The sequence below is a fragment of the Ammospiza caudacuta genome, chromosome 7, assembly GCF_027887145.1.
Source record: "Ammospiza caudacuta isolate bAmmCau1 chromosome 7, bAmmCau1.pri, whole genome shotgun sequence".
NCBI classification, from domain to species: domain Eukaryota; kingdom Metazoa; phylum Chordata; class Aves; order Passeriformes; family Passerellidae; genus Ammospiza; species Ammospiza caudacuta.
In genome coordinates, this window is record NC_080599.1 from 9,632,758 (window position 1) to 9,656,245 (window position 23,488).

General features: G+C 46.3%; 1 protein-coding gene across 1 annotated transcript in view; it reads left to right on the top strand.

The window, feature by feature from the left end:
* LOC131559632 (uncharacterized) overlaps positions 1-23,488 on the top strand; it is a 49,076-nt gene that overhangs the window by 23,220 nt on the left and 2,368 nt on the right. Inside the window, 5 exon segments of the mRNA XM_058808049.1 lie at positions 10,580-10,672; positions 11,758-12,045; positions 12,048-12,359; positions 12,362-13,268; positions 14,996-15,191. Of these exon segments, the coding sequence (XP_058664032.1) occupies positions 10,580-10,672; positions 11,758-12,045; positions 12,048-12,359; positions 12,362-13,268; positions 14,996-15,191 (1,796 nt within the window).

Sequence of the window (23,488 nt, forward strand, 5' to 3'; positions counted from 1 at the left end):
GTTATTAAAGTAATCTTTGATATTTTTCTTAGTTTGATTGTGTTTTTTTTTTTTCACATTTTTTAATATTGTCAAAAAATAAATGTAATTGGTTGTGCCATATCTCATTTTGTTTCTCTCCACCTTCCCAGTGGCCAGAGACTGTGTCCATGAGGGGCGGGGCTCTCAGTGCCTTTAAATGAACTAAAGGACCTCCCAGCAAAGTTTTCAGCAGAGATGCCCTTTTGTTGCCTTCTTTGGAGCTGCAGCAGCAATGTCTGTGTGCAGACCTGGGGGCAGATCAGTGCTGGCCCAGCAGCTGTGCCCACCAGCAGCAGACTTTGGTGTTGCCAGTGCTGCTGCCGTGGCCCTGCCCCGCTGCCCTGGTGGCCCTGGTGTTGCTGTAGGGCCTGAGTGCTCTCGGAGCCGGGCACAGCCCTGGGGGTGGCAGTGCTGGGGCTGCAGCAGGGACAGGCCATGGGCACTGCTGGGGCAGCGCTGACGCCTCAGCGCAGGGCCTGAGGGCTCCAAGCTCCTTGCCCAGGCTCTCTCAAGAACACGGCCAGGCCAATGCTCAGCACAGAAAACCCCTGTGAGCACCCCTAGGCTGGCCGTGGGCAGGCTGGGGGCAAACAGCATGGCTGGGGCTCTGCAAGGGCCCTGGGGGAGATGGGAAGGAGCAGCAGAGCAAGGGCTGATCCATCCCCAGTGTGCTGGACAGCCTAGAACAGCGTCCCAGAGCATCCTCATGGAGCTGCCAACAACATCCCCCCTCTGCAGCCCTGCCCTCTCCCCCAGCTCACACAGGTGCCCCATCCTTGCAGGCACAGACAAGGCAGCACTGGCTCAGGAGCCCCTGTTTGCATTGCACAGAGCAGCGGGAGCACCCCCATGCTGTTGGTGTGGGGACATGAACCTGAGGGAGCACAAATGCCATCAGCCCCTGGAGCCAGCAAGGGCTGGGGGACACCAGGGAAACCACTCAGCTTTGTCCTGGCCTCTGCAATCAGCCAGAAATTTTTTTCCCATCAGCTGGGATTTTCCTGTGCCACTGCAGATGCTGTTGCTCAGAGCCAGGGCTGCCTGGCAGCCATCCCCAAACTGCCCTGAGCATTTCCTTTGCTTCACCTTTGCTTTCTTTACTATTCCCTGATCCAGATTTCTTCCTATTGCCCATCCCTGCTCCCTCCCCTGCAAACAGCCCATCCCTGTTGTCCCTTTCCTCTCTGGCCCCACTCCCCATTGCAGTTCCTGACTTGGCCCCATGGGAACGTCCCGTGGGCAGCAGGATCATCCTACAAGTGCTGCAGGAATTGTCTGCAGGCTCCTGCAGTGCCTGGTGCTGCTCCCTTGCCAGAGGCACCCCAGGCCAGGGGGGCACATCTGGGCTGCTGTGTCTGGCTCTGGGGCTCCCTGTTCTGGGCAGTGAGGAGGAGCTGCAGAGGCTCTGCAGGACTGACAGGATGGGCTTTGGGGCTGGCAGGAGAAGCTGAGGGACCTGGGCTGCTGGAGCTTCTGAAGAGGAGGCCCAGGGCTCCTCCTGCAACAGCTCCAAGGGTGGTTTCAGAGAATCCCAGAATCAGCAAGGCTGGAAAAAACCTTGGGGATCATCAAGTCCAACCTGTGCCCTGACATTGCCTTGTCTCTCCCGAGCCTCCTCTTCTCTGGGATAAACAACCCCAGCTCCCTCTGCCACTCCTCACAGGACTTGTTTTCCAGACCCCTCCCCAGCCTTGTTGCACTTCTCTAGACACGCTCCAGCCCCTCCATGTCCTTCCTAAATTGGGGGGCCCAGAACTTGACACAGCACTCAGAGTGTTGCCCAACCAGTGCTGAGCACAGGGGAAGAATCCCTGCCCTGCTCCTGCTGGCCACACCATTCCTGATCCATAGGCGTGCCAGGGGTTGTATGAGGAAAATGGTGGAGAGGGGTGGGTACATAGTGTTATTGATTGTCAGCCATGGGGCGGCTTGATTTTCATATTCAGACTGCATTAGAAGGTGCTGCGGGTCAATACCAATTGGACATAGATGATATCAATCTATAAACAGGAAAATTAACAGGACAAAACTGTTCTCTCTGCATTTTTATCAATATAGTGTATTCACTAAGAATATACTTCTGAAATCTGCCTAATTAACCACAGATAAATTGAAAACTTGACTTATTCCATGGGGCTTTCCTCGTTCAGGCATTTTGAACAAATATTTATGAATTTTTCTCTCTGAATTTCTGTACTGAAGAGCTCAAGAAAGGAGAGGTCTGTGGAGTAATAAAATTCATCAGCAACCTCCAAGTAGCTGAGGATCCATCCCCATCAGAGCAGCAATGAACAGAAATGGGCACAGCTTTGTGCCTGCCCCAGCTTTGACATGGGCCCTGGACCTGGAGCAGGAGCAGCTCTTGAGGGCCCCAAGGCCGGGGCTCTTGTGCTGCCCTGGGCAGATGGGATGGCAGCAGGGGCTGAAGAGCTCTCAGCACCTCAGGCAGAGGGGAGCAGGGCAGCCAGGGAGCCTCCTTTGGCCTTGGCCCAGCACCTTCCCCCATGGCTGGGGCTGAGTCCTGTGGCAGCTGCAGCTGCTGCTGTGCCCTTGCCGGGGGCTGAGGCTGTGGGGCAGTGCCCAGAGCAGCCTGGCCTGAGCAGAGCTGTGGGGCCAGAGGCAGCTGGGCTGGGCTGGGGAGAGGCCCTTGGTGCTGCCCAGAGCTCAGGGCAGCTGGCAGAGTTTGCAGAGAGCTGGGCTGGGCTCTGAGAGCCTGTCCCAGAAACCATCAGTGTCCATCTCAGCCTGGCTGAGTGTGCAGGGGCAGGACTCATGCCAGGCCTTGTGGGGCAGGGCCAGCACCTGTGCAAGGCATTGCAAACAGGCAAGTGGCCCAGAGAGGAGGCTGCTCTGTGCCCTTGGTGGTATGGACAGAGCAGGGAGGGGGCCCAGGACATTTGTCAGTGCCAGCCTCTGTGCCCATGTGTTGGCAGCCCTGGCTGCTGAGCCCAGCTTTGTCCTGAGCTGAGTTTGGCTGTGGCCCAGCTCCATCCTCCTGCAGAGCTCAGGGCCTGTTCCCGGCCACGGCCAGCTGTGGCTGCCTCTCTGCTGGCCCAGAGGCCGGCAGAGCCCGGGGCAGGGCTTTCTGTGCAGCCCCATAGGTGCCACAGGCTCTGCAGGAGCTGGCAGAGGCTGCCCAGCAGGGAGGCCATGGGGCACAGAGCCCCAAGGCTGCTGTGGGCACCACGGCACAGGGGCCGTTCCCAGCCGCAATGCTCCTGGCCTGGGCTGGGCCTGCACAGGGGCTGGGCCACCATGGCTGGGCCAGCACAGGGCCACAAAGGGGCCACGCAGCCGCTGCCGGGGCTGACAGCAAGGCCAGGCACACACAAACAATTGCTGAGCATGGCCTGCGCTGGCCAGGCCTGACTGTGCCAAAGGCAGAGCTCAGCTGCCCTTGGGGGCTGCAACAACACTCCAGAGCCCAAAGAGCCTCCATGGCTGGGCTGGAGACCAAGGCTGCAGGAGGGAAATGCAGGTCTGCTGCGGGTTGGGGAGGGCATTGAATTCCAGCACACACCTCAGCTCTCTGATGATCCCAGCACCATGATGGGCCCTGTTTCAGACTGGAGCAGAGCAGATGTTGATGGGACAGGAGCCCTGCGGGGCTGTCAGGGACCTGCAGCTTGCAAGGTGCTGTGCTCTCCCTCAGGTGCTCTCGGAGAGATCCAATCCCAGCTGGGCACATCAGGGCACAAGTGGCACTGCCTGTTCATGGGCACACAACTGATGTCTGCCTGGAAAGGGGCATAGGTTTTAATACCTGCTAGTTTCATAATATACAAGCACATCTTTATTATCTGGGTCATTTGAGTACTGTTAAGAAATGGAACTGTTTTCCCATCAGGAACAGGAATTTCCTGGAGGTGTACAGATGGCAGGAGGAGAAATACTGGTCTTGCCTTCTACTGGTGTCACCAATATTCTGTTTATTACTTCCTCTCCATTTTCCTTCAGGTGTTTTCAGCTCTTCTGTTGAAATGGCCATATCTAAGGACATCTCTTCCTTTACAGCAGGTGGATCTATGTACTTCTACTGCTTTCTGATTTCTTCCTCTACATGCTCTCTGGTCATTCAAGTGCCTCTCAACTGACTGCCTTCATTCTTTGAGTTGGAAGAAGTTGCCCAATATTTCTGAAGTTCAAATAAATATATAATAAATGTAATCTTAATTGTGTTTTTATCTATCACAGAATTACCTTATGTCTTTGTCTAAAACTGTTCCTGTACAGAATTCCCTTGGGCATGGTGGAATTGTCAGATTCTGCTGGGACATGACAGAGAGCTGAGGAAAGAGCTGTGATTGTTGCTAAACTGTTCAAATATTCAACTTGTGTTTGTTGGCAAGAAACCTTTCTGTGCCTCTGAGTGTGACCAGTCCCTGAGCCCAAAGGACACAAACCTGATGAGTTGTGGTTCCCACTGCAGGGGCTGCACTTGGACCTTGGCTCTGCACAGGAGAGCTCTTCATCCACTTTCTCTCTTTTCCTCCCCCTGAGCATAGAGGGAGCTCTTCACTTCAGAGTGTGACTCATGTGTGCAAAGAGCAAATCTGGGCAGAATCGTGGCAGGGAGGGTTTGGAGGGACCTTGGGATCTGTGCTGGGCACAGAAGGTGTTTTCCGTTGCTCTAAGACTGCCTGCTGTGGAAAGTGGACTGAATATCCAGCAGAGGAATGACTTTTGCATTTGATGGAGCTTTGCTTTCCCTTGGCTTTGTTGGCTGACAAGTAATGAACATCCCTCTGTGTCTCGGGCAGCTCCTTCTCCAAGGAAATCAGGTGAATGCTGCAGCCAAGGAGCTGAAAGCTGCAGGTGCAGCCTGGGCTGGAGGGAGCTCAGATTTGCACAAGGCTGCTGTGAGTGCCAGGTCTTGGATGGGGGAAATGGTGGGGTGGGTGTAGGGAAGGGGTCTGAATGATTGTCAGCCATAAAGTGTCTTGATTTTCGTATCTATTCAAACTGCATGAAGACGTTCTTCAATTCAGTGTCAATTGGAAACTGCAGATATGAATTTATTAGAATAAAAACTCTTTACAGGACCTGAAAAAATCTTTTCTCACTGTCATTTTAAATAATATTTATTACCTTTGAATACACTACTCAAATCTATTTTACTAACCACACAGCATTTGAAGACTCAAATCAAATTATTCCTAGAGGCTTGGCTTGTTAAGATGTTCTGGATCTTAATGAGCCCTGGGGCACTGAATTCCTGCACTGAAGAGCTGAAGGCTGAACAAGCCTCTGGAGCAGGAAAATTCAGCAGCAGCCTCCAAGTTGCTGAGGATGTCAGCAGCCCCCACTGAGGCCATCCCTGCCCAGAGACCGTGGGGGAATGGGCAGACAAGGGGAGTGTCCCTGGGGCTGGGGCAGCACAACTCAGAGGCACCAGCGGCTCCAGCTGGGAAATGGAGTGTGGAATGTGGCTGGGAAAGCCCTGCCTGGGCTGTGCCCAGCAGGACACACAAGCCCTGACTCCCATTCCCCAAACAACTCTCTCAAGGAGACATTTAAAAGGAATTACAGATGTTTGTGTTCTCTGAATTGGACACACTGGAGAAATACTGTCAAGAGAATCTCAGGAGCTCAAAACAACAAAACACACTTTACTGGCAACTTTAGAAAATTAGAGGAACTTGGCAATTAGTTTAATATAGCATTCAATCAATCAAAAACACATTTTGCATTAACCTGGCCCATTCAACTTCACAAAGTCTAAGCCTGTTTAATGTAATGTTAATCAAATTTTGCAAGAGGAGGGAATTAGAAGAAGACACAGAAAGAGAGAAAGAAACAAAAAAAAAAAAAATTAGAGAAGCACACACACACAGCTACTGAACTCTGGAGTCCAGCTGTGTTCTAATGGAAATTGCAAGAGGCAGTAGGGTCAAGATGTGTGCTTGCCTTGTGGTCGGCCTTCAATACCCCTTGGTCTTCCTGGGCCCTTCCCCCAGGTGGGACTTGGGCTCATTTGTTCCCTCAGGAGCTGGGTTGGGGGCTGCAGAGGTGGCTGTGGAGCATTGCCTGTACTGTGCCAGGGACTGGCAGACACTGCTGGGCTGGAATAGAGGCTCTGGGGGGATTGGGGTTCCAGGGCAGGGCAGTGTTGGGGTCACAGGGCAGGGCAAGGCTGGACCTGCCCCTTCCATTCCCACACACAAAATGTTTCCAGTCAACAATCTCCTCCAGTCTGTCACAATAGGGAAGGTTGGAGATGAAGTCCCAGTTCTTGTCATGGGCACCTGGAAAGAACAACAGTTCTTTTCCATAGGAGGGAAAGCATGGAGCCCCAGTGTTTCAGGAGCAGATGAGAAGAGACCCTTAACATGCCAAGGTAAGCTGGACCAGTCAGGCAGTCCATGGGAGGCCAAACCAGCCAGGCCTGTTCTGTGTTCCCTTGGTTTTATGGGGACCCACAGTGTCACAATGGACCCTTGGTTCAGTGGGGTCCCAGAGTGTCTAAATAGCTCCTATGTTCCAGAGGGCCCCAAAGTGTCACAGTGGTCTCAAATGATTCCATGAGGCCTTGCAGTGTCACAGTGGTCTCCATGGTTCCACAGGCCCCACAATGTCACGTGACTCCTCTGTTCTGTGACCCCTGCAATGTCACAATGGACCTTTGGACCCTGGGGGTTTGCAGTGTCACAATGGTCTCCTTTGGCTCCATAGTGTCACAATGAACCATTGATGACATCAGGCTCTGCTATGTCACAACGGCCCTTTGGTTCCATGCAGCCCTGCAGTGTCACAAATGCCTCTTGGTTTTGCGAGGCCCCACAGTATCACAATGGTCCTCTTGGTTCTGTGTGGACCCCAATGTTCACAATGGTCTCCTTTCGTTCCATGAGGCCTCACAGTATCACAATCCCTTGCTTATTCCATGGGGCTTCATAGTGTCACAATGGTCTCCATGATCCCATGAGTGTAGTAATGGTCTCTTTGGTGCCATGGTGCCCCTCAGGGTTACAATGGCCCCTTGGATCCATGAAGCTGTAAAGTCTCTTAATGGTGTCTCATTGTTCCATGAGGCCTTGCAATGTCACAAGTGACCTTTGGCTCCATGGAGTCTTGCAGTGTCACAATGGCCCCTTGGTTCCATCACACCCCAAAGTGTCACAATGGTCTTCACAGTTCCATGCGGTCCCACGGTGTCACAATGGACCCTTGGTTTGATGGGGTCTTTCAGTATCACAATGATCCCTACATTCCATGGAGACACACAGCGTCAGTACGGCCCCTTGGTTCCATTAGACCCAGCAATGTCACAGTGCTCTCCATGATTCCATGAGGCCCCACAGTGTCACAATGGTCCCTTGGTCTCACAGGCCCCCACAGTGTCACAATGGTCCCTTGATCTCACAGGGCCCCACAGTGTCAAATGATCCCTTGGTTCCATGGGCCCTGTGCTGCTGCATTCCCCCTTCCCCTTCTCAGGCCACCCTGCCAGCTGAGAAATGCTCCTTGGGGCTCGGCCTTGGCCAACAGCCCATGGGTTCAGCTCCTCTGCAGCTCATCACAAACACTGTCTGCTCCAGACACTGCTGCCCAACCAGCTCCTGGTTTCTGTAGGAGCAGCCCTGGGAACTGTTTTTGTTCCCTCAGTGGCACAACATCCCTGTTCTCACACTGCCAAAGAAAGCTGTTGATGCCAAGTGCGGCCAGGATGAAGCATTGCTGGAACTGAAGCCCCTCTCTTGGGGACCTACAAACAGCGCTCCAAAAGGAGCCCTTGGAGCTCTCCTGGGCCAGCGACTCCCTCTGAGTGGGGCCTCTCCCAGCCGGGAACTCTCCCGTTTGCTGCACTCGGGGATCCCCAACAACGATGGAGCCTGGGCCGATACCCCCACTCCTCCAGGCTCAACCCTTCACGCACTGGGGAGATGCCAAAGGATCCACAGTGAGCATTTCCTGCCCTCATGGGAATTGCTCACAGGTGCCTTGCACTGACTCTTTGTGTCTGTGTGCACACAGGAGTGCCTGTGCTGGGGAAATGTGACAGAAATGCTGCTCTCTGAGGGGTTGGAGTGCCTTGGATAGCTGAGTCAGTCAGATATCCAGATAGCTGTAAGGTTAAGTCATGAGGTCTAAGCTAAGTTCAATTCTCCTAAGAGTTGTTATTTTGCAAAATTGTAACATTTAATTTAAGTTATTAGCTAAGTTAAATATTGTTAAATGTTATTCTTCTGTTAAATTGCTAAGTCATAGGTTATAAGTAAAGTTAAATACTGTTAAGTGCTGTTGCTTTGCTAAACTTTGATGTTTAAGGTATGGGTTACATTTAAGGTGTAAGTCAAGTCCTGTTAAGTGTGAGGCCTATTAAGTTTTAGGCTGTATTCCTTTTATCCTTGCCCTCACTGTGCTTGTGTCATACACATACACAGGGACAGTTCTCAGCTCATTTCTGGTTTGATTGCCTAAGTTTATTTTGGTTTTGTTGTTGCTTTGTTTCCTTGGTGTGCCTGAAATGTCCCCTCAGGAGCAGAGTGAGTCTTGCCAAGGAACTTTGTGCTGCTGTCCCTTAATATTAAATTTGGTTTTTGCTGCTCCCTTGCTGGGGATTTTTTCAGCGCTCTCAAGGCCTCGTTCGTAACAGGGTGAAAGAGCCCTGGCCCAGGCTCTGGCCCTGGGGGACATGGGGATGCTACCGGGGGTTCCCTGTCCCCCTGTGCCACCCCCAGGGCCCCGGCCCCCCGTCCCCGTGTCAGGCTCTGGGGTCGATCTCGTGGAACATCCTCTGGGGGAGGCTGCGGGGCCGGGGGCGGGGGGACCCGGGGGGACAGGGGACCCCGCTGTGCACGAGCAGGGTTGGACTGCTCTGGGGGGAACTGTGAGGGGGGACGGGGCAGAGTGACCTCCCCAGTGACCTCACACAGCCATCTGTGATGTCACGCAGCATCCTGTGACGTCACAGAGCCCCCGTGATATCACACAGCCACCTGTGATGTCACACATCTCCTGTGATGTCACAGAGCTCCCAGTGATGTCACACAGCTTTTTTGCGATGTCACACAGACACCTGTGATGTCACAGCCCATTCTAGCACAGCACACAGCACCTTTGTGATGTCACAGAGCCAACTCTGGGATGTCAGCCTGGAATGTTACGCAGTTGCACTGTGATGTCACAAAAGACTCTGTGATGTCAGAAAGCCACAATGTCATGTCAGAAACTGTTCTGTGATGTCACAGCCTGCTGTATGATGTTACACAGCCAGCCATGTTGGAAAAGAAATGAAATTTAGCAAAATATTTAATTATAGTGAGTAGTGTGTGAACTGGTTTGTTAAAAAGTAGTTTTGTAGCCGTTGAAAGTGTGTTGGGTTTTGTGTGTTACCTAGCAGGTAGTCTTAGAGATTTAATAAATAATTAAACTAGTGCAAGAAGGTAAGAATGCTAACCTGTCTAGAGGCAGCATACAATGCTCTTAGAATAAGATAAGCAGAGGATTAATGACCTTGTTTGTGAACCAAGGAATGTATCACAAGGGGTCTGTGACCAGGCAAGGGGAACAGAGGACAGTTCCTTAGAGACTAGGCAAGGGGAACAGGAAACTGTTTCTTGGAGACTTTGTTGTGAATCGCATGTATAAGAGGGAAGCACCAATACGTGAATTTGGGGGCTTGGACTTTGGGACGTGAGTCCCCCAGTTCCCCGGGCCCTTAATAAAGCACCCACAAAACTTATCCGAGTTTTGTGTCATTTATCAATCGGGCAACAGTTTTCTGGCGACCGCGGCAGGACTCCAAGGGCTGCTAGGGCGGTTCGCGTCCCGATCCACTCCAAGCCGGCACCGAGCACTTGTCGGGGAGTAATCGGTCGTGACCGACACCCCACGCCTGTTGGACAACTGCCAAGGTAAGCCCGAAGGTGCTTTATATTGGAAAAAGGTGATAATTGGATTTGGATTTGGTGGTTGGTAAAAAAGCCTAGGCTCCGGCCATAAGACGTCTAAGAACGCAGGACCGGAACTCGCCCCCTGTTTGTTTTAGGGAAGGACGGCGAGAAGGTATATTGGTTTAAGGTATATTGGTTTATTTGGATTAATAGTGGAATTAAAGGTTGTAATATGATGTCTTTTAAAACTTTTAAAACCTTAGTGCAAGCCAATGGTAAAATACCTGGAAATACACCATTAGGTTGTAGATTGAAACGGTGGAAAAGTGAGGGGTATTATCAAGAATTGGATAAAAGTAAAATGATAGATTATTGTAATCATTGGTGGCCTGAATATGAGATTGGGGAAGCGGGATGGCCGATGAATGGTACACTGGAATTGGGGATAATGGAATCTTTGATGCAATTTTTAAGGAGGAATGAGAAATGGGATGAAATACCATATTTGGATTTGTTTTTCGTTTTATATTGGAAAGAGGAATGGCAAAAGGAATGTGGTATTTTGGTTTTAGAAGTGAATGATGAAAGGGAGTGTGTGGGATGTAAAGAAAGAAAGGAGCGTAATTTGTATCCTTCAATCGAGGAAGATTTGTCTTATTGTATAGCACCTCCAAGGGTTCCAGTTGCTCCTAATGTGCCCCCTGCTCCCCCTGCGGATATAGCTATAAAAACGGGATCTAGTGAGAGTGATAGTGATGGTGGTGATGGTGAAAAGAATGAGAGTGTTAAAAGAACTCCGTTAGCAGGGCGGACTGGCAAGGGGAGGAAGGGGCAGAAGGGGCCACATTTAATTGCGCCGTTGAGGGAAGCTGTGGGACCACAGGGAGAAAGGATACTTATAAAGGTGCCTTTCTCCCCCGGGGATTTGGTAATATGGAAGCAATCAGCGGGGAGTTATCGGGAGGATCCTGAAAGGGTGGCAAGGGTGGTTAAAATGGTAATAAAGACTCAGAATCCGGACTGGAATGATTTACAGGTATTATTAGATACTATAATGGATTCCACGGAAAAGGAAATGGTTATTAGAGCCGCTAGAGAAAAGGCTCATGAGGAAATTCGGTTGAGACAACTAAATGAGACAGTTGATGAATTGGTACCAAGTGAGGAACCTAAGTGGGACCCAAACTCTACGGGAGGAATAAGGGCTGTAAAATGATATCACGATATCAGGAATTGTTGGTGGAAGGAATTAGGACAGGAATACCTAAGACTATGAACTGGTCTAAGTTGTATTCGGTCAAGCAGGACAAGAATGAGTCGCCGTCTGCCTTTTTAGAACGATTAAAACACATGGCTCGGATGTTTACTAATTTAGATGTAGAGGATCAATCAGGAAAACTTCAATTGGCATTGTTGTTTATGGGGCAATCACAAGAGGATATTAGGAAAAAGTTACAAAAGCTGGAAGGAGAGGATACTAGAAGTTTGGATAAAATGCTGGAGGTAGCGTGGAAGGTATACAACAACAGGGAAAAAGAAACTGCAAAAAGACAACAAGCTAGTATTCTGGCTGTAATGCAACAGACAGGGGCAGGAGGAAGACCCATTAGGGGTCGAGGTCGGGGAGGAGCTAATCACGGACAGAGGGGGTTGCCAAGAGGTCGGGGAGGATTTGGGTTTGCACCTAACATGGGGAGGTTGGATCCAAACCAGTGTGCGTTTTGCCGACAATTGGGACACTGGAAAAATGAATGCCCGGTTAGAGGAGGTATGGGCATGGGAAACATGGGATTAAGGACAGCCCCAATGGGAAATGCCCCTGTGGGAGGATTCACGGGAGGACCAGCAGAAGTCGCTCAAGCACTAGTTTTGGGAAACTATCAGAATCAAAGCTGACTAGAAAAGGATTTAAGGGTAGTTTTAGAAATAGATGGAAAGGATCAAGAATTTATGGTAGACACTGGAGCTACTTATTCTGTACTCAATAGACGATTGGGACCTTTGAGTGACACAACGGTACAGGTGGTGGGGGCAACAGGGAAGCTAGAGGAACAACCATTTTTACAACCTTTAAATCTTAGGTTTGGGGGGAAGGAATTAGATCACCAATTTTTGTATATGCCAAACTGCCCCACACCCGTTCTTGGCAGAGACCTGTTGTCCCGACTTAATGTGAAAATAATATTTGAAGGGGAAGGGTGAAATTGGAAATACCTGAGGAACAAATAGCAGGCATTTTTGTGATCAAGGAAGTGGATGCCTCTCCTATTCCAGAAGAAATTGAGCAGGCTGTAGTACCCTGGGTATGGGAGTCAGGAGTCCCCGGAAAATCTAAAGCTGCACAGCCAGTAAAGGTGGAACTAAAGGAAGGGGCCCGACCAGTGAGGATAAAGCAATACCCCTTGAAGCTTGAGGCAAGGAGGGGAGTAGCCCCGTTAATTAAACAATTTTTGGCTCAAGGAATATTACAGGAATGTGAATCGGAGTATAATACTCCAATTTTTTGGTAAAGAAACCTAATGGTAAGTACCGTTTGGTACAGGACTTAAGGGCTATTAATGAAATAGTGAAAGACATACACCCAGTTGTTGCTAATCCTTATACTTTGTTAACATCTGTATTGGAGGAGTTTAAATGGTTCTCAGTGATTGACCTTAAAGATGCCTTCTTCTGCATCCCACTGGCAATAGAGAGTAGGAAATATTTTGCCTTCGAGTGGGAGAGTCCTGATTTTGGGAGAAAGAAGCAGCTTATGTGGACGAGACTCCCACAGGGATTTAAATGCTCCCCTACTATATTTGGAAACCAACTGGCCAAGGAGCTGGAGGAATGGAAGATAACCCAGGTAACAATATCCCCATCCTTGTATGTAGTCCTGCAGTACGTGGATGACATTTTTCTGGCTACTAAGGAAAGGGAAATGTGCGTGGAATTAACAATTAAATTACTCAACATGCTTGGCCAAGCAGGGTATCGGGTTTCTAAGGAAAAAGCTCAATTGGTCAAAAATAGCGTTATTTACCTCGGTTGTGAGATCACACAAGGGCAGAGACGTTTGGGAGTAAACCGAATAGAGGCAATATGTGCTATTCCTTTGCCTCGTAACCATCAGGAATTGAGATCTTTTCTAGGAATGGTGGGATGGTGTCGACTGTGGATCATGAATTTCGGTCTCCTAGCCAAGCCACTATATGAGGCCTTGAAGCAGCATCGGTTGGAGTGGACGACACAGCAAAAGAAGGCCTTCCAGGAATTGAAGCAGGCACTAAAGGAGGCCCCAGCCCTAGGACTCCCTGACCTGACCAAGGAATTCCAGTTGTACATGAATGAGAGGCAAAAACTGGCATTGGGGGTGAGAAGGTGGGATCCTGGAAGAGGCCAGTGGGATACTTCTCTAAACAACTGGATTCGGTAAGTTCCGGGTGGCCCTCATGTTTACGAGCCGTGGCGGCAACAATAATTCTTATTCAAGAGGCCTGGAAATTGACTTTGGGGGCAAAAATGAAAGTGTTTGTTCACCATATGGTCATGGCCGTTTTGGAGCAAAAGGAGGGTCACTGGCTATCATCCAGTCGAATATTGCAATACCAGGCCATCCTGAGAGAACAGGATGATATTGAAATAAGGACTACTAATCATGTTAATCCAGCAGAGTTTTTACGCAGTGACCAGGAAGCTGGGGGACTGGTGCACGATTGCGTAGAGGTAATTGAACAAGTATATGCCAGCAGACCCGACCTAAAGGATGAACCATTGGAAGAACCTGAATGGGAACTATACACTGATGGATCCAGTTTTGTCGAGAATGGGACTCGCTATGCCGGGTATGCAGTGGTAACATTGGATCAGGTAATAGAGGCAAAGGCTTTGTTACCTGGAACTTTGGCCCAGAAGGCAGAGGTGATTGGACTCACCAGAGCCCTGTATTTGAGCAAGGACAAAAGGGTTAATATCTGGACAGATTCTAAATATGCCTTTGGTGTGGTTCATGTACATGGAGCGTTATGGAAGGAAAGGGGGCTTTTGAATTCACAGGGAACCAACATCAAGCACCGGGAAGAAGTGCTACAGCTACTGGATGCAGTACACAGTCCCAAAGCAGTTGCAGTAATGCATGTTAGAGGACATCAGACTGCGGAAGGAGACGTTTACAGAGGAAATCGATTTGCTGATGTTACAGCACGGCAAGTGGCACGGGAAGTATGGACTCAAATGGCATTGGTACCAGTAAGAACAAATCCGGCTACCCCATACCTGAATCAGGAGCCCAAATATTCAATAGAAGATGGAAAACTAATAAACTTGCTAGAGGCACAGAGGAATCAACTTGGGTGGTACGTTCCACCAATGGGACAAATAGTGGTACCTACCCGCATAATGAAATTTATTTTGGAATCAGAACATAATAAATGTCATTGGGGGGCAGAAGTATTGGTAAAATTTTTGAAGAATGAGATAATCTCTAATCAGATGTTAACAATGGCAAAAAGAGTTAATGCAATGTGCCCGGTATGTTTGAAAAATAATCCAGTAGTTAGGAGACAAATACAAATGGGAAAGTTGCAAGTCGGGCCACAACCAGGAGATTACTGGCAAGTTGATTTTTCTGAATTGCCTAGTGCACAGGGATACAGATACTTGTTAGTGTACGTATGTACGTTCTCAGGGTGGCCGGAAGCTTTTCCATGTAGAACTAATCAGGCTAAAGAGGTGGTAAAAACCTTGTTAAAAGAAATAATACCAAGATTTGGAGTACCTTTAGGATTGTCATCAGATAGGGGTCCGCATTTTATAGCCGGGGTAGTGCAGGAATTAGCACGAATGTTAGATATAACCTGGAATTTGCATACCCCCTGGAGACCTCAGTCTAGTGGGCAGGTGGAAAGGATGAATCAAACCCTGAAAGGACAAATCAAAAAGATTTGCCAGGAAGCTAAACTGCACTGGCTTCAAGCTTTGCCTTTGGCCCTACTCAGGATTCGAATTAAACCAAGGGAAAAGGTAGGCGTAAGTCCATATGAGATACTATATGGCAAACCATATCATGCAACTGTATTAAAAGGGGAGGTACATGTGAGTGGGGACCAGGCGATTGCAGAGTATGTTATGTCACTTAATAAGATCTTGAATTCTTTAAGAAATACGTTACAGGGGAATAGACCGCTCATGCTGGAGAATTCTGTCCACGACATCCAGCCTGGGGACCAGGTGTACGTCAAGAAGTGGATCACGGATCCGCTACGGGAATCATGGAGCGGACCCCACCAGGTGATGATGACAACCTACACGGCGGTGAAGGTCCAGAGGATGGATGCTTGGATCCATTACACCAGGGTAAAGAAGGCACCGTTCCCATGGGAAACCCAGATAGTGTCTCCAACCCGGATGATCTTCCGCGCAAAGCTGCCTTCTTAATTATATTACTGCTAGTGATCATGAGACTAGTACCCGTTCAAGGGTCTACTCTACTACAGGTTGAAGAAACAAAGGTTACAGTCATGGAAGGGATGGATGTTCAATTAACTTGTGTTATATTTGACAGCCAGAAAGTTGAGGCCGGTGAAGTTATTGCAATATGGCAACGGGGGGCTGAAAGAAGCCGAGGCAAGATAGGAGTCAGTTGGGATCAGGATAAACAACAAGGAAACACGGTACTGAATCTTACCAAGGTAACCACAAACGATACAGGAGAATATACATGTTTGGTCAAAATACGGGATAGTTTTCATTACAAAAGAGTGAGTATGAGGGTTTTGCCATGGACAGGGGATTGTGCTGAAAACATAAAGGTTAATCCAGTATCAATGGCAGTGGACATGTGGGATGGGCCACCTCTCAGAATAAATTGTTCCTTCCTAGTAAGATCAAGATATCAAAGGAACCTTTGGGTCAAATGGTGGAAGCAAAATAGGGAACTGACCTGGGACAGAATAGAGGACGGGACCAGTTGGTGGGGGAAGGAAGGCAAAGGTTGTGGGAGGTCGAATGTCACTAATCCTAGAATAGGAAATGCATGGTGGAGGCATGACAGAATGATGTTATCCTTACAGAGACACGGTAGAAGGCGTAGACGGGAGGTTATTGATACAATAGAACGAAATACTGAGCAGGAAAACTTAGTGGTAGGATTAATCAGAGATTTTGGGATCATGCAGAATGTGACTAAAATAACAGCTTGCCTGCCATTACCACAGGCTGCAGGTGAACCAATTCCCTGGGGAATAATACCGGTAACCAAAATGCCTGAAACATTCAAGAATGTTTCATGGTCCTGCCAGTCAGTTCCCAAACCAGTAGATGTATGGAGGGATTTGTGTATGACCATTCGGGCTATGACTAGAGAGGAATGTGAAAAGAAATCCAATCATTATGGTTGGATTCAAAATACCAGGAGGTGTTTAATTGCAACCCCAATAGATGAGCCATGCAATACAGTACGAATAAGAACGAAATCCCAACGAAATGAGATGAGTTGTCAGAATGTCACACAGAATTTTGACACCTGGAATAGTTGGAAGACATTATGGGGACCTAGTGTTTTGGAACACTATAATTACCTTGGGGAAGTACAATGGTGCATCCAATGGTCGGGAGTAAAGTATCAGTCACATTATAGGGCCCTTGTCACGTCTACATCTTCCCAAGAGTTCAGACCGCAGAAAGAGGATTGGAATTGTACTGAGGTTTTTACATGTGATACACCGGAAGACCAAATCGTATTGGTACCGGTGAAAATGGCATTAAAGTGGGGATGAGAGTGTAGGGGGTATGATCACACGGTTAGCAGAGAGTCCATGGATGGACCTATAGATTGCAGATATACTACTGTGCATAGCCCTGGAAATTTAGTCTGGGTGTTGGGACACGGACAGTGGACCACACATTTACCTCTAGATGGATCAGTAACACAAATCACCCTAGGGGTTCCCACATTGTGTCCATACTGGAAACAGAATAGATTGATCCAAAGGAAAGGACTCAGAAAGAGGGAAGAATCCCTAGAGGAGCAGTGGCATGAACCTGGCTCAGGAGTGCAATTTGGATGGATATTAGAGTCATTATTCCCTCCGGTAGCGACATATCGAAACAGGGAAATGCTCAACAATTTGTTAGGACAGACAGAAAGGTTGGCAGCAGCTACTAAGAAGGGATTTAAAGATCTAAATTTGCAATTGCAAGCTACATCAAGAATGACCCTACAAAACAGAATGGCATTGGATTTGCTACTGTTAAAGGAACATGGAGTTTGTAGTTACCTGAGTAGGAGAATAGATCATTGCTGTGTACATATTCCAAATATTACACTTGAAGTTGAGAAAGATATTTCTCAGCTGACAGAAGTGAAACAAAAACCAAGGAAATTGAAAAGGAAGCACAGCATAATTGGATAGGAGCAGTATTTGATTCTTTGGGGCTTCACCTGTCTGGCTGGATTACGTCTGCTATACAGTATGTACTAATGTTTTTAGTATTTTTAGTGACTATATGGATTGTATATAGATGCCTCTTAGGTGTGATCGAAAAGGAAAAGAGGCGATCTCTCCGGTTGCTGAAGGCGATGACCCGCGGGCGGCAGAATGAAGAACACTCCCCACCTCATTCGGCAGATTGAAGAACACTCCCCACCTCATTATAAAGATGTTACTATCAATACTGTTGATTGAGCATCCTTGCAGCAGGACTGAAGGATGCTCAAAAGGGGGGAAATGTTGGAAAGAAATGAAATTTAGCAAAATATTTAATTATAGTGAGTTGTGTGTGAACATGTCTGTTAAAAAGTAGTTTTGTAGCCGTTGAAAAGTGTGTTGAGTTTTGTGTGTGTAACCTAGCAGGTAGTCTTAGGGATTTAATAAATAATTAAACTGGTGCAGGAAAGTAAGAATGCTAACCTGTCTGAAGGCAGCATACAATGCTCTTAGAATAAGATAAGCAGAGGATTAATGATCTTGTTTGTGAACCAAGGAATGTATCACAAGGGGTCTGTGACCAGGCAAGGGGAACGGGGAACGGTTTCTTAGAGACTAGGCAAGGGGAACGGGAAAACTGTTTCTTGGAGACTTTGTTATGAATCGCATGTATAAGAGGGAAGCACCCATACGTGAATTTGGGGGCTCGGATTTTGGGACATGAGTCCCCCAGTTCCCTGGGCCCTTAATAAAGCACCCACAAAACTTATCTGAGTTTTGTGTCATTTATCAATCGGGCAACACCTGGAGCTGTGTGTATAGGAGGAAAGTTGAGAAACTACTGTGAAGGTCTGTAAAAAGGTTTGAGTAGAAGCGAGATAGGGCAAGGATAAATAAATAATGAGAACTGACCAGAGCAAAGAGGTTCCTAAATTAGCCCCTTTTGGGAGGGGCTCACTGGGAGAAGGCTGCCAGTAGGAGCAGATCAGAAAATAAAAAAATTTATAATACTTCATTGCTGTTAGTACTGTTTTAAAATAGGAGGATAAATGGGATAGAGTTTTTTGTATGCTGAAATGTCTTTTTGTTTTAAGAAATCACCCGGAATGGCAAAGAGACTGTGAGATCAGACCACCCTCTGGTCTTGGCCCTTGAAAAAGGAAAGCAAGGCAAAGAGAAAGCAAATCAAACATGTTGTTCAGCATGCAGCATAAGATAGCAACATATTAAATCAGGCAAGGATTATCATGCTGAAATGCAAAGCAATCACCGTTCGCAAAATGAGTACATATGATTTGCTAAAGGCTCCTTCCAAGGTAAGGGAGGAAGGGTAAAGATGACCTCCCCAAAAGGGAAGAATTTTTGTCGACACAAGGGTCATATACTCAGTTTTAATAAAGCTTTAGTACCTGTGGAGAATGTTTATGTTGTAGTGTGGGGAATGAACAACTGGCCAGTCTGAAAAGGCAAAACAACCACAAGGCAAGCACACATCTTGACCCTGCCTCCTCTTGGAATTTCCATGTGAATACTGCTGGAATCCAGGAGTTGGTAGCTGTGTGTGCTTCTCTGTATCTTTTTTGTCTTTCTTGCTTTCTATGTCTTTTTCTTCAGTTTTTGTGCTCCTGCAAATTTTGATTAACAATAAATTGAACAGACTTAGAGTTTGTGAGGTTGAAGGTTGTGAGGGCCAAGTCAGCACTTTGAGAAGTGTTTTTTGTTGACTGTCTGTCATCGTTTGACATGAGAAGAATTTTAAAAAGTAATACAAAACTTTTTGTGTAACTGACAATCTATTAAACCACTAAGATACTGAACACACCTCTGTGAAACACAAATGTTAAAGATGAAAAAGCCCTGGAACCTCCTCTTTCTTTTCCAGTCAACAAAGAAGCAGCGAGCCCCAGCCTCCATTTCAACCAAACCAAACCAAACCAAACCAAACCAAACCAAACCAAGCAACCCTGCCATGGGCTGAGCCCCTTCCCTCCTCCCCAGGCTGCCCCGCTCCCCATCAGCTCCACTCTAACCAAACCAAACCCCAACAACTACCAAACAGGAAAACAAAAGAGGCTACAAAACCCCGACCAGAACAAAGCCAGGCACAGCTATTAAAATCTTACTACCAAGTCCCCTCCCCCCAAAACAACTAAAACACAAACCCCTACAACCTACAACCTGTAAAAAATAACCCAACAACTAAAATTAAACACAAAAAACCCCCAAAACTATCAGTAAAACCAATTCTAACACAACCCAACCACAATTTCCACCAGAAGTTACTGGCAGGTCAGGTGTTAACCCTTTCTATACTTCAATCCTCTCTCAAGTAAAAGGAAAAGATAAAACAAGCATTTCAAAAAGCAACATAAAATCATGAAAGTCAATAGAGGAGAAATGAACTCCCCCCAAAAAAAAAACCAAAGAAAAAATACCTTAATCTTACAACTAAAATCCTCTTATAAACTATAAGGAAAAAAATCTTTTTCATTATAACACATAAAACAATTAAGATATAAAAAAAATTGAAATTAATATAATACAAAAACCTCCATACTGAAATAAACAAATGTTAAAATAACTGTAATTTCATCAGAAGTTCATACAGAAATTAAAATGTAATCCAGTACCGCCAAGAGGATATTTCTATTCCCAGAGATAAAAAAAAATTAAAATTATATAAAAAAAAATTTTACCTTTAAAGAATTAATCTTTAAAACAATACCCCATAAGTCAACATGGCTCATGAACTAGCTGTAAAAAAGCTTCTGGCAATAAAAACAACTTCACAATGTTTTGTTAGCCCAATTATCCCATCGTAAAAACACCAAACAATATTAACAGTAGTAGCAACTTTAATTGAATAGTTAAAATAAAAAAAAATAAAATTGGATACAATATAATTTTATTAAAATATGGGGTAATTTGGTTCCAATAATAGCGCATAAGCAAAAGATAACCGCGGAGTACGGAGGGCAGGGTTTTGGGACCCTTGCCACATCACGTACAAGCTTGCCAAGTGAAAATCACCCCTTATATGCCATGTGTCAATGCCATCTCCTCCTATTTTCGGTTCGTCATATCTCTATCTCTGCCTTCATTACCACCTTTATCACGCATGCGCCGCCACTTGGTTTGGTGGTTGCACAAGTCTTTGGGGGTCGTCACTGATGAAGGCCCTTCAGTCTTCTTCATTGTCCTTTAATTCACCTTTGGGTTACACATGCGCACCAAGCCAGTACAATGTAAGCCAAGACAAACATATCACTGCATCTACATATCAAGGCGATAAATCCCTTATAATGAGCATTTTCTGGGATCCAACCAGATTTTGCTTCCTTTCTGCTCATTTTTAGCAACTGTATCTTCAGCTTCTTTCCTCCTGTCCTTGTGAACATCTGCTGGGAGAGGGGGGTTGTGGGGCCCCTCCTCTCCCCTCTTCTGTCGACGGAAGGAGACCAGGACATCAATTAGATCATCACAGGCCCAATTTTATTGATCAGTACGGCGGGTTAAATACAGTTAATAATGAGCTTCATACATATTGCAAAAGTTGAGCTCAGGATTGGTCAGTTACATATCAGCACCTACGCCTACTTCTGCATTCCTATGGTTCTACTTTTGATACTTTCTACATATTCTCAGGATATATTCAGGAATAATCTCTACTCCCTTTCCTCATGTTGCAGCAAGGTCACTGCTGACCTTTCCTTTCAGCTTGCTGACTGCTGACTTTCCTCCTTCAGCTTAACCAGCGGCATTATGTCAGTATGGCCTTTCTCAGCTAACCAATTATTAATAATACTCTCCACATTTCCCCCGTTTTCTTCTTGTGCAAGGAGATTAGTTTCCCATGTTTTTGCTATTGTATGACTGACCATGTTTTGAATACAGTTAAAGATACAAGGCAAAATAAGCAAAAACAGTAAGATTACACCCAGAAGTCCTATAGCATAGATCACAAGGTTCCTCAGCCACGGTCCAAGTCCTAAGCCTTTAAGCCATTCGTCAATTCCTAAACCATCTTCTTCCTTAAGTTTGTGAAGTCCCTATTGTAATTCTTTTATCTTAGTGTGAATGGACACCGAATGATCAGACAGATTCATGCAACACATTCCCTCAAACTCTTCACATCCATGCCCTTGTGCTAAGAGCAAAAAATCTACAGCAGCTCTATTTTGCAAAACAGCATGGTTAATACTTTGCAAATCTGCGGTTAGCATGTCTAGAATTTGTGATGTCTTGTTCAGCTCATCCTTGGCCCAGCATCCTAACTGTTTTGCTAAATTCATGGCTTTATTGGCAGATCCTCCTGGCAAGATAGTTGAAACCACCACCTGTTTGAATGTGCCCCAAAACTGTGGATCTCCTATCTTGCTGCAGTCTAAGTCATGTATGCTACGTTTTTTCCTGTTTGAAATTTGACTCAGATGCATTAGCAAGGACACATTAGGGTGAAACAGTGACAATTTTCCCAAAAAACAGGGTCCACCCTGTGGTTTAGCTGGTATACCATTCCACACCCTGTCTCCACAAATCAAGAATATTCCTGTGGGTAATTTCATTGGTGCTGTGATATTTGTGCCGTTACATTGACTGTAATGCTGTGGAGAGAATTCACTCACATTCAGGGATGAATCTAGGGTGGCCCATGTTTCTTTAGGTTGGTTTAAATTCTGAGCAGCCCAAAAGTTTGAAGCAAAACCATCCGCCAGCTGTAGTGTTAGACATACTGGCGTTTGTACTTCCAAAAAAATCCATTCCTCAGGAGGAGAATGCAAAGAGGTGTTAAGTGATTGGATTAGTAAGCATTGACGATAGCCATCACTCTGACCTGCAGTATACCCTTGTACTGGCAATGTGATGTTTGACATGTTAGACATACATAAGGTTTGATTGTTTATCAAACTGCAAAATTCTCCAGGAGACCACACCGGAAGTCCCACCAGGCATGTTCGAAATGGGTTAGTGACTCCTCCAAGACTAAGACAAAGTGATGATTGGTTAGTTTGATTAGCAAGTGTCACCCATAAATTTTCTCTTGGTTGACTAAAGTGTGTTATTCCTACTGCTTCACTTGCTACAGCATTGAGCAGTATACCAAGAACAAACCTCATTTTTCTTTCTGCTTGCTTTGTTTTTCCTTTCTTCGTAGTCTTTTCCCTGGTTTGCTAGATTGTCTATTGTAAGGTTGAGTCAATTTTTGAATACACTGATCTAATTCCAAATCAGCATCCTTGCTTACAGGTATAGCATGAGGTAAGTTTGAAGGCAAATCAGCTTTACAGTGAGCTACTATGATGCGTGAGGCTTTATTAATTTCAAATATTCTAAGTATTTCCTGCAACTTCCACCTAAGATATGCTATAACCACTTGTTCTGCACTCTCAAAAAGCTGTAATCCTGTCCGTCCTGGCAGGCCAGTACTTTGTTCAAGAGCTCTAACCCAGATAAAATTTCGAATCCACTTTCCAAAAAAAGGTGCACACCATAAATAGTCTATTGACCTCTGTGAATACCAATAAACCTGATTACAATCTGCACAATGCAAAGCTATCCATGCATAGCACTTATCAACATCCCTTTTACAAACATAACAAGGAAGTGAATGTAAGTAAGGACCAGTATAAAAGTCTGTTTCTTCAACCCAATGCAATCAATTCAATGGTGGTGATTGCAAAGCCTCTTCAGCTTTTTTACTATATGAGGCTGATAGTTCAAGCTCTTTCTTTAATACGAGGCGTATCTTATTTCGTAATCCTAGTTCTTGTTCATTATCTTCTTCAACAACTATATCCTCCCGAGGGTCCCACAACTGTAAAATTGTCCTAATCATAGAAAATTAATTAGCAATCACTGATATCCTTATTTAGATAAGGTCGTTCTCTTTCTTGCCTTCTTTTTCTTACCTGTCTTCAATCTTGCTGCTCCTAATTTTACTGGTCCTGCCACTTGCAAACTCAATTTTTGCAACTTGTCAATGCAGCAATCTAATGCTCTATTAGGATTCCCCTTGAAGGGTCCTACAATTGAATGCTGTGTTAAAGGCACTAATTTCCTACACCTTATAGAAACTATATGTAATTTACTTTGAACCTTAATTCTATTCACAATACATTGTACCTCCCATCGATAATAAGCAAGAATTTTCTGTTCAGGAGACTCATAAAGATTTAAAGCTATATATGCATTTTGCCCTGTTTGTTTCCTCAATTCATCTTGCAA